The sequence below is a fragment of the Phaseolus vulgaris genome, chromosome 11, assembly GCF_000499845.2.
Source record: "Phaseolus vulgaris cultivar G19833 chromosome 11, P. vulgaris v2.0, whole genome shotgun sequence".
Classification (NCBI taxonomy): Eukaryota; Viridiplantae; Streptophyta; class Magnoliopsida; order Fabales; family Fabaceae; genus Phaseolus; species Phaseolus vulgaris.
In genome coordinates this window covers 9,524,758-9,536,894 of record NC_023749.2, presented here as the reverse complement: position 1 = coordinate 9,536,894, position 12,137 = coordinate 9,524,758, and the positions used below count along the sequence as shown (strand labels likewise).

General features: G+C 29.6%; 1 protein-coding gene across 1 annotated transcript; it reads right to left on the bottom strand.

Moving 5' to 3' along the window:
• Positions 1 to 4,579: 4,579 nt before the first annotated feature.
• On the bottom strand, positions 4,580 to 7,042 carry LOC137823022 (uncharacterized). Its single transcript, XM_068628094.1, has 2 exons — positions 6,905 to 7,042; positions 4,580 to 5,233 (listed from the first exon to the last, which is right to left on the bottom strand). Exon 2 carries the CDS (start codon positions 5,224 to 5,226, stop codon positions 4,759 to 4,761), a length of 468 nt encoding a protein of 155 aa, XP_068484195.1. The 5' UTR covers positions 5,227 to 5,233; positions 6,905 to 7,042; the 3' UTR covers positions 4,580 to 4,758.
• Between the last annotated feature and the right edge of the window lie 5,095 nt (positions 7,043 to 12,137).

The window sequence follows — 12,137 nt, the reverse complement described above, 5'->3', positions numbered from 1 at the left end:
CCTTATCATCTTCCTCCATATTCCTACTCTCATCTCCACATTATCACTCTTAGCTTTAACCTCACCATCATTCATACTGTTAGACTCAAATTCAACTTGATGACCACTCCCAACTTCAACCTTATGCTCATTCCCCTATCCACCTCACCCTCACCCTCATTCTCATTCTCACTCTGAGCCTACTCACCCTAATTATCACACTTAACCTCAACCTCACTTTGAACCCCACCCTCATTCCCCCTTTCCACCTCACCCACATTATTACTCTAAACCTCATTCCCTCTCCAATATGAACCTCAACCTCATCCCCTCCCCCCCTTTCCCCAAAATTACCCTTAGAATAATTGTCAACCCTATATTTCAAAAATTTATTCATAGTATGAGGTTTAGACACCATGTGTACCACAAACAAATGTAATTTACCATATTGTCTTGCATTGCTGATCATATTAATTGCACCATTGTCATCAGACAACAGGTGCAATATATTTTCCAACATACAACACCCACTACGAGAATACCACAACTCTTTCACTGTAACATATCTTATTTCCTTAAGAATAGCTAGTATCTCAAAATAACTTCATCTCTGTGAGTCACATGACTATGTACTTGTCTCACCAACATATTTTGGTCTCTCAATATTTACAAACTCCTCCCATGATGACCACAACATAAAAAAAACCCTTTGTACATCATGACCAATAAATAAACTTAACACTGCCAAATATGAATATGCATACAAAAATCAAACAAATTACAAAGTCATCCTTCAATTAATAAACTAAAAAGAAAATGGTGGACCACAGAGAATAAAATTTCCACTTGGTGGGACTCTAAACTCTAATCAACTCACAAATGCGTGGTGGGACCCTAAACTCTAATCAACTCACAAAATGCACGGTGGGACCCTTAACTCTAATCAACTCACGAAATGCAATGAAATTAATAAGCTACACAATTAATTACATTCAAACAACTAAAATCTCAAAATAATAATATTTTAATCCTATCATAAATCCTTAAACTAAGGAATCCCACAACAATCAAAGACTAACCAATTCAGACTCACCTTACAAAGTGAGTACAAAAGAATCCTACTACAGGAATCAATAACACCAATTGCACGAGTCCAATCTCTATCACTACAATGCACAAGATCACTCTTCAAATCTTGCAAAAAGTCCTTTAAGAAGAACCTCAAATTCATTCTTCTTTAATGTTCAGGAAAAAAAAAACTTTTTTTCCACCTCAATAAATATCTACAAAAATAACACAATTTCCAAGTTAGCTTAAAATTTTACATACATGTCATGTCATGTTTTGTACATTTGTTAGTCACACTAACAATGTTAACAAAAATGTATACCATTGAATCTTTTAAACAAAATTGAGGAATGAAATTGATTTTTATCACTTGAAACCAAAAGTGGTATCATACATTTATATAATTAATGGCTAATTTAAAAGTTAGTTTTCTCAAATATACTTTATTGAAAAAAAAATTAGCTTATGTGCATTATAACATCTTGATAATCATAACTCAATTATTAATAGACATAAATAGCAAACTAGACTATCAAGTGTTTTTTTTTCTTGTCGACAGTTAAAATTACTTATTTTACTTTCTATACACTAGAAAAGTGAAACCAACCTTTCAAAAATACAATTACATAATCTTAAAATTAAAAACTAAATAAACTAAATGTCCGATTCAATTTTAACAATGGCAAACGAAGATCAAATCAATCTGTATGAAAAAAACGTATTTTTTTTTATTTTCACATGTTTATTTATTAAACCGACTTTACAGTTAGATGAAAATGCAAAATGCATATATATCACACATATATCTTCAAAACATGTCTCTTTATGAGATTTGGCTTGTGAAGAAAAAAGAAGAAGAAAAAGGTGATTTGGACTGCTTTCAACTTACTCATGATTTGTTTGCTTTTAAAAAGTTAGAAAATAACAAAATATTCCACCTCACTTTTCTTTATTTGGCAAAACATATTGATGTTATAAGAGATGTTTTTATTTTTTAAAATTTGATTAGTAATTCAAGTATGAGGTAAAACAATTTTATTAAATAAAATTTATTTGAATTGAAAGTGATCTTATAATCTCTTATATAATTTTATAATTCATAGTATTGAACACATTTGCAGTGTGATGGTGGCCATAGCAACCCTTCTATTTAAACCCCTCTTTTTCATTAGGAAAGGGTTGGTGGGGGTAGCAACAACCACCATCAATCACCGGAGAAACACCCACAAAAAAGTTTCTACTTCTGTTATTTAATGTACCAAACACTTTTGAAAATCTCAACTTGGCTTCACCTAATCGGAGAATAGGAATAATAGAAGGTAGAAAGCAGCATAAAGCAATAGTTGAATACTTAACAAGATAACCATGATTTTGGAAGTATGTGATGCAATTTATGTTACTTATAATTTCTTTTATCTTTCTATATTATTTATACTTTTTTCCTTACAAACTATACATGTTTTAGCTTAGTACACATCTATCGAAAAAATAATTAACTATTATATTTTACCCTTGTTTAATGTATCTGTTTTGTAAATTTAACGATTTAATAGATGTAAATAAGGATATAATTAATTAGAAAACCATTAAAATGTTTAAACAAAAGTAAATTACTAAAGAACTACCTTGTTAATCCTTTTTTGAGGCAGAGGGTCAAAGTCCAACTAAGGTTTCATTATGCTTGGGCCTTACCTCCTGGACCCCAACTCATGTTAGGCAATTTCTTCCTGCACCGCCATATTTGCTTCCTGCATCTCCATAAATCTTTCAATTCTAAAATTACCCTTGGACAAAAAGTGTCGGTTTTTTTTTTTCATTTCCAAATTGGATTTTGAATTATAAAGTTTGTAATGTATTTTTAAACAAAAAAATACCTTCCAAACTTTAGAATTTGAAATATAATTTGTAATCTGATTTGAGTTAGAAGATACCTTATGAAATCTAGAATTAAGACTTTTTCTTTTATCAACAAAGAATAAATAAAATAAAAATAGACACTTCAGGGGTGTCTCAACCCTTATACAAAACCCCAAATTACAAGATCCTAGAACCCTACCAACTAAGGATCCGACAAACATTGTACTACATATCAAGGTAAAAAACCAGACCAAGATTATAGAAACCCACCAGATACAGTTGTCTCACCCCACCAAAGAGGTATCTAGAATTAAGACTATAAAATTGTATTTCAAATTTTAGGAGTTTAGAATCTAGAAAAAGGGAAAAAGAGGTGTCAATGAGAAAATGAAGAAAAGGGCAAAGTAGCCTTTTTTTCATATGCATGATTAGTTTATGGATTATGTAATCCGAAAGTCTTTTTTAGCTTCCGAATTACATAATCCGAAAGTCTTTTTTTAAATGCGTATTCGGATTACATAATTTGGAAACTACACTATGGAAGTGACACAAGAAGGTTAAAAAGGTATTTTCACGTTATGTATGAGAGTAACAAGAGTAAGAGTAACCGAATAATCTATAGAGGTGCAGGAAGAAGAAACAGTCCAAAGTCAGCTATAAAATGGCATTTGCTTCTTACGCCCAATAAATTTGAATATGCACAACCTTAAAGGCAAAATAATCAAAATGTTCTCTTTAATTTTTAATTGACGCAGGAGTGAGGACTGCAGGTCATAATGTATTTCAGATTTGATTCTGAATACATTTTTAAATTTGTATTTCTGAAAATATTTTTTAAATTAAACTTTCTGGAACAACTTTTATAAAATAATCTTTCCATAATATATTTTTAGATTACTATGGACATGGAATTTGAGCTTGAAGTTCAGTTTACTTCTTTTATATACTGAGATTTTTTTGTTGGTGTGAAGAACACTTGATTATATAAGTTCATAGAAGTAGAAACATGATGTGTACGGATAAAGGGAAACTTTTGGTTCTCGATTAGAAAAGAGAACTCCTTAACTAAATCTCAAAATAAATATCAAACCATCACAAGGGTGGTAAGTCAATTTTGCAACTTAAATAGGTTTTTCCACTGTCATTGAAAAGAGCTATAGTGGCAGGACCAGGACAGATAACAAGCAACCAGACACGATATAATAATAATAATGTGTCAGACAAACGTTCCCTCGAGTCAATCCTTTTATACCACCATTCATCTCGGAAACATCAACATAAAATGAACAGAAACATTCAAAAATGGATCTTGTGTTGTACTTGTATACAATTTTCGTTCTTACTAAATAAAGAACCATTATTTTCATAATGAGTCCGTATTATATCAATCAAGATATCCTGTTACATACACCAACTATTTCAAGAAAGCCATTAAATAGCTTTTAAGTTCTTGGTTTTAAAAGTTAAAGGCTTTCTTTTTTAATAATTATTTGCTCTTTGTTTTATTTGTTTTGAAAACACTACATTGCTCCCTTTTTTACATTGCACATACACTCCTTAAATTTTAAAAACATAACACATGCAGCTGTTAAAGACATTACACATGCATGCACCTTCTTGAAGACATTACACGTGCATTCCCTTATTGCATTACACTTATGCATAAACAATCTCATTTAAATGCCAAACAAAGTTGTTTATATTCTCAATAGCATGGTGCTTTGCACAAACAAAAATTCATTATCCCAAATCACTAATAATCCAGGAAGAAAGGTTGATTCTAAATCAGAAGAAGCAAACTAGTTGCAAAGTCTACCTTGAATTCCTAGTTCCCAAATCTAAGGCCAGATTTGGTCAGTAGAGTTCTCCTTCCTTGTGAGTTTCAATTACACAATCTGCAGTTGGATAGGAGATACAGGTAAGTACAAAGCCTTCCTTCAGTTGGTTGTCATCAAGGAATGAGCCATCAGACTGATCCACTGAGCCAGCAACAATCTTCCCAGCACAGGTAGAGCAAGCTCCCGCGCGGCAGGAGTAAGGAAGTTCAACTCCAGCATCCTCTGCTGCATCTAGGATATATGTATCATCTGAGGCTTCAAATTCATTCTCTTTTCCATCTGGGCCAATCAGCTTAACCTTGTAAGACGCCATGGCAGTAACTCTAAATGAAGAGGATGACTTCAAGCCAAAAGATCTAGAAACACTCTTCACAGACCCAAGAGAAGAAGGGCACTTCACTGTGGTGGCGAGAGTGAATTGATTTTTGTTAGGAGTTTGAAACATGCAATGGGAGGAAACCTTCACAGTTGACAAGGTTGCCATGATTAGCCTGAAAACAAATCAAAACTGAAAAATTAACCTTTTGCAGAAAAAAAGTGGTTATCTATAATATTGCAAAAAGGGCAATGGCAGTAAACAATTAGACAGACGTAGAACATACTAATGAATACAAATTGAAGACTTGAAATCCAATCAAATTGAATTAAGATAAATTTCTACAAGACTGAAAGAAACTAAAAGAATAAAATCACTTTGATTATAACTGTATGTAGGTCAACTTTTATACAGGAATTATCTTTCATTTAGCATATGAATGGCATACACAATATCTGTTATTTCTGCTCTATGCTGCACAGGTACCGGGGAATTGGATACAATAATGGCATGTCCTAATTTTAACACTGTTCTATAGGTATCCTGTGCAGTGCAGGTATGATTTAGGTATGGTTGTTGATTGAAAAGAGGTAAAAATATGATGCAAGTGCAAGAACTGAATGTACTGAACTAACTATATTTTATATCCAGTAACCTTATATTTTGCACCATTACATAGTTGTCTTAATATGTCTTAAGAGCTATAAAACCAATCTTATGTCTTAAGTTTATAGGAGAGAAACCCCCAGTCTCTTCAGATCCCACTCAATACTCACCAACGAACATTGAAAGACAAAGCACAACACAACATTTTCTAGAAACATCAGACAATTTATTCATATTATTTCATGCCATTTAATTACAATGTAGTAGCGTGCACATTTAACATGCAGAAAATGATTGAATAAAGAGTAACATCTTTGTGTCTTAATGCTAAGACCACCCCTTACTAGTGAACATTCAACATCCTCTGCTAGGCCAGCATGTTAAATTATTTCACATCACAAAATCAGAGAAGGTAACTACAAAACTATAACAACAAGTCAAAGGCAGACAGGTAAATGAAAGTAATTCAACAACTTGACTTCGTAATGAATTTATGCCATAAAAGTTTACAAAGAATAGAACCGATTCTATTCATTTCTATACAAAAGGCTCTTGATTTATGGAGCAGTATGAGAAGAAGCAGGATGATAACTCTGCTCTTCACTCGATGCTCCAATTTACAACAAAAGCAAGCTACTAAATGGCCTCATTCTCTCTCAAAGCCAATATTCTTAAACACCCATCGCACACAGCACAAAAGTTTTCCACAAACAGCCAAGAGACAAACCCTGAAACTCCAGAAACAAAACTCGACTGCATTACTAAACATCAAAGAAACAAAGTTAACCCACAAAAGAAAAGTTTGTTTCTTTGCATAAAAAAATTCCTAGTTAGATTACCATCCCAATCCCTAACTAATCAACAATGCAAGACACAAAGAAAAAGAGGGCAAAACAAAACATGCACAATTATTCAACCAAATATTTAGTCACACGGAACCTAAACTCCAACTAAGGTCTTTAAGAAGAAAGATCCTTTTTTTCTTGCTTTCTTCCGAAAACAAGCACGACCCATGTTCCAAAGAATCAGACAAATAATCAAATATGGTGTAAACACAAAATTTATACGTGTGTTCATTGAAAAACTTACGAAAAGAAAAACTTACGAAAGATTGATAAAAGGGAATAAGTGACTCAAAAAAATTGCATCTTTTAAAAGAAAAACAATCCTTATTGTGGAAAACTAATGAATTAGAATAAGAAAAGAAATGGATAGTTACATGAACAGGAAAAGGACTTACAGAGAGGAGAAGCTGGTGAATGTTGAAAGCGGAGAAAACGAAGTGGTTGGCAGAGAGAGAAAAGTGAAGGGTTCTTTGGGGTTTATGAATGAACGTTTCTAGTGATTCAGTTCCCCTTTTGCCCTCGCCCACAGTTTTACACACACTACTCTTCTTTTTAATTCATTTTTATATTATGATAGGGTTAATTAAAAATTATTATGACAAATACTAAGAAATTTGAAATATTTTTTATCTGCAATTATATGCATTAAACTGCAATGAGGTAAGAGTGTATCGTTGACTTAAAATTATTTAATACAATGATATGTCAGAATTAATTAATAGATATAAAATTATAGAAGTTAATTAATATATTTGCGTGATATTTTTATGTCAATTTTAATTCATTTTAAGATAAAAATATTTTATTGGAGATTATAATTTTTGGTTTTTAATTAATTTGAGTTTTTCATAATTTATACTAATGATGAACTATTTTAATTATTATATTCTCTTTTACAGGGTGCTGATATTCTTCTGTAAAAATATGAGTTTATTGGATATGATATAAGTATATTCAAACTAGGTTGGTTATAAAAATACGATATAAATGTATATTTTTTCATGAAATACAGGGAAAAAAATATTTCATTGATAACTATATCTTATTTTAATCACTAGAATATGTAAATAAAACTAAAACAACACAATTAAGACACTTAGTATTAAGAGTTATTGTTTTTCTTAATACTACATAATTTAATAATAGTAATATGAGTAGTCTTTATTCATATATCAAATTACCATGTGAATAATTTAATAAAAGGTGTAAAGTTTCTTTTACTACAGTGGGGCTTTTTTTTTCTTTTTCAAAAAAATTACAAGTCATGTCAACTTGGCATGACTTCATATACAGAAGTCGTGTCAAATTGGCACGACTTTGATACGTCAACCTGAATCTGCCACGTCAACCTGAAGTCATGCCAATTTGGCACGACTTTGTCCACGTCATTTTTTTTATATCGAGTAGTGAATTATGTAATATTTAAAATTAATTTGATACATAATTTTTTAAGGGTGTTAGTTTCAAGTAATCAAAAAATTAGATAATCGTGTATGGATCATGATTGACGGTAATGTAATATATTTATTTGAGAAGTGTTATTGTATTTGAAAAATAAATAGAGAATTATTTTTGTGGATGATTCAATTCCAAATAAGCTAAAAAGATGTTCACATTATAGAACTGAATGTCATAATAAAAGCAATTGTCCACACAGTTAGGTTTAATAATAAAATTCAATTCCAAGTTTGATTATTAATTTCCTAATTTTCTTTACCTATGTATTTATTCCTTCATAAAAAATTTATTTATCAATTTAATTTCAAATATTACATAACTTATAATTATAATTATAATATATATTTATTTAAAAGAAAATTAAAAAAATATGATGTGAACAAAGTTTTGCCAAATTGACATGACTTCAGGTTGACGTGTTAAAGTCGTGCCAATTTGGCACGACTTCTGCATATGAAGTCATGCCAAGTTGGCACGACTTACCTTATTTTTGTAATTTTTTTTAAACAAACCCTATTTTGGTAAAAAAAAAAAAAAAAGCCCACAATGATAAAAGAACCGTAAAAAGCTATAGCCAAATAATTATAATGAGAATAAAATATCAAAATTGTGATAAACAATTATGGAAGTTAATCTTAAAAAACGTAAAAATGAATATTTTACATAAATTCAATCCATCATGGTTAAAAGTTATTGGGTGAACTTGAGCATATTCAAGGTGTTATTCCCTTAAATATTAAAGGATATGTTTTTCAAAGTTCAAAATGGTTAGACACACGTATCTGTAAACCAATTTTTTTTTAAAGAATAAAATTTAGAAATACCAAATGCACTTGCTAGATGTATGGTTGAGGAGAATAATACTTTAAGCACAATTGAGAGAATTATAATAATAATATTATAATAATTATTATTATAATTATATTAATAATGATAATAATTACTAATAATAATAATATTTGAGAGAATATTAACAAAAAATATGTTCAACAATATTTTCAAAAGTGTGTAACATTCAAAATTTGTAAAATTATACTTTTACAATAAAGTATTTAATATTTTATGAGTGGTAGGATTTAATATTTTGAAAATAAGTTAATAGATATTTTTATGAAGTATTGATTATGATTTAGTAGATTAAGGATTGATATGGTATATTATGAATAAACTACAATATAAGACTAATTAGATTCAAGAAATAACTCTTATATGATGAATACTGTAGATAGCGCCAAAAGAAAATTAATATAAAAAACACATAAAAGAAGTCAACTATGTAAATTATTTTATATAAGTATGTAAGATTATCAAAGAGTTCAATATCTTCATATGAATAAAAAAATAATTAGATGGAATATAATTTAGAATATTCTTATGAGATTTAGGATAAGAACAAAAGTTAGTGTAAGGATAAACTTAATTTCTTCTACTCCATTAAAAATCATTCAGGTATAATTTACTAAATTATCTTTTACTAATTACCTCAAAGATTTATCTTTTACAAACTAAATATTAAAAGTCTCAATTCAATTGGGACCATGATACAAAATCTAGAATTCAAATTGAGACAAGTGTAAACATTATAAGTTACATTTTAAATAAAAGCATTATTATAAGATGAGTATACAAACTTTTACAAGAGAAACAATGAGATCAGGAGAGGGAAGAATAACATCGGAGCAATACATCAATATTAAAAAACAATCAAGTAAGGGGAAATAGATAATTATTATATGTAACTATGTATTCTTTTTGTCAAGTGAGATGTCCCTAACCTTATCATTTTGTTTGTCCTTGTCTTCATTATTCTATTTGATGGGTATATAATTGATATGAATAAGTAACTTTTCATCATTGTGTCTGATATCAAGTGAGGTGTTTCTAATATCATTTTTTATTGATATTCCTTTGGTTTAAAAATGGTATTTTTAGTTTATCTTACATTTGATGCCATAGTATCTTGAGTCACTACAAATTTAAATTAAATGTAACTGAAGGATAGATCTTGAGGATTTTATATGAGTGAGATTTGATAAGCTCATTTATACTAACTAGTCACTACATCGAGGATTTAAATTGTTGCACGTGAATCAAATAGTTTTTTTTGTCAGCAAAAAATGAATCAAATAGTAGGTTGGATTATATGTTTTACTTCGTGGTTAACTTTATTTTAAGAAGTGAAAATTAAATTATATGTTGATGAAGGTTAGACCTTGGGCATTGAAATGAGTGAGACTATTTACCCTGACAAGTCGTTACAAAAATAATTTTAATTAATGCACGTGAAGCAAATAGGGAGTATGGCCAATCATCTATCAATGAGTTTGACTAATTGTATCATCTTAGTATGATTAATGGTATTATATGTTAGTGAGTCAAACTGATTGGATCGATTTTTCCTTGTATATTTGTATCATCTGTGTTATATAATCTATTATTTAATAATTGTTCTCACTTCCTATGTCTTTCACATGTACCATTTTCCTTTTATAATATGTTAGATATGTGTATGTGTGTTTAGGTTAATCGTTATTTGTTGACTGTATAAAAAAATTCAAATTGCAAATGTTAGTAGGAACAATTAGTTGACTGAAGCAGTGCAAGTTATCAAAGACATTACCAATGCGGATATTTGACCATCATGGGGTTATTTTTTTTGCTTTTTACCAAAATGGGGTCCGTTTAAAAAAAATTACAAATTTAGGCAAGTCGTGCCAATTTGGCACGACTTCATATGCACAAATCGTCCCAATTAAACATGACTCTGCCATGTCATACTGAAATCATGCCAACTTGACACGACTTTTGCCCTGTCATACTGAAGTCGTGCCAACTTGGCATGACTTCTGCCACGTCATAATTTTTTTTTTTTAATTTTATTGTTTATATTGGATAGTAAGTTATGTAATGTTAAAAATTAATTTGATACATAATTTTCTAAGAGTGTTAGTTTTAAGGAACAAAAAATTGGATAATCGTGTATCGATCATGTTTGACGGTAATGTAATACAATAACTTGATTATTTGATTATTTAAAAAATGAAGAAAATTGTTATTGAATTTGGAAATAAATAGATAAATAAAAATTTATTGTATTTGGAAAATAAATAAATAAATTTGTTGTGAATTAGCAAAGTAAATAGTTTGAAAAGTAATGATTATAAGTGGCGACATGGGTCAAGTGAGTTAATAATCATTACTTCTCAAACTACTTATTTTGTTAATTCACAACAATAATTCTCTATTTATTTTCCAAATACAATAAATTTTCATTTATCTATTTATTTTCAAATTCAATAACAATTTTCTTCATTTTTTAATTAATCAAATAATTAAGTTATTGTATTACATTACCGTCAAACATGATCCATACACGATTATCCAATTTTTTGTTCCTTAAAACTAATACTCTTAGAAAATTATGTATCAAATTAATAATTTTTAACATTACATAACTTATTACCCAGTATATAAACAATAAAATTAAAAAAAAGTTGACGTGACAAAAGTCGTGCCAAGTTGACACAACTTTAGTATGACAGGGCAGAAGTCGTGCCAAGTTGGCTCGACTTGCCTAAATTTGTAATTTTTTTTAAACGGACCCCATTTTGGTAAAAACTAACAAAAATAACTCCATCATGGTAAAAAACCCTACCAATTGACTATTAGGAACCAAAGACCTTAATGAATTAATGAGTGACAATTAATTTAGGAAAAACAAACCTCCACAATTCTCAGGAGGTTATAGTCCAAAAAAATTGAATTAAGGATTAAGAAAATAGAGAAGATATTTCAAGTTATGAATTGTCCTCATAACCAAAAGGTAAATTAAGTTGTATCTATGTTTATAAGAGAGGCCGAATATTTGGTGGGACAATAACTAAAGAATATGTTTATAAGTTTGAAGAGTTAGGAAAATACTTTACATTCTTTTATCACCCAGACGAAAGGATAAAGTATATAAAGTTTGAGGATGGATTTATGGCTAAATTGAAAAAGGTAGTAGGAATATTAGAAATTTTTATTTTTCTATGCTTGTTCACAAGTTTAGATTTCTAGAAGGTTTTGAAGATAGACAGGATAACAAACCAAAATATTTTAGGCCTCGGATAAATAAAAGGAGACATGGTGAAGGAAGACCATATAATCGTCCCTAATGGAAACCTTAAC

Bases quoted from the DNA above. Each gene is read 5' to 3' on its own strand.
- LOC137823022 (XM_068628094.1), bottom strand. From the start codon at position 5,226: ATGGCAACCTTGTCAACTGTGAAGGTTTCCTCCCATTGCATGTTTCAA.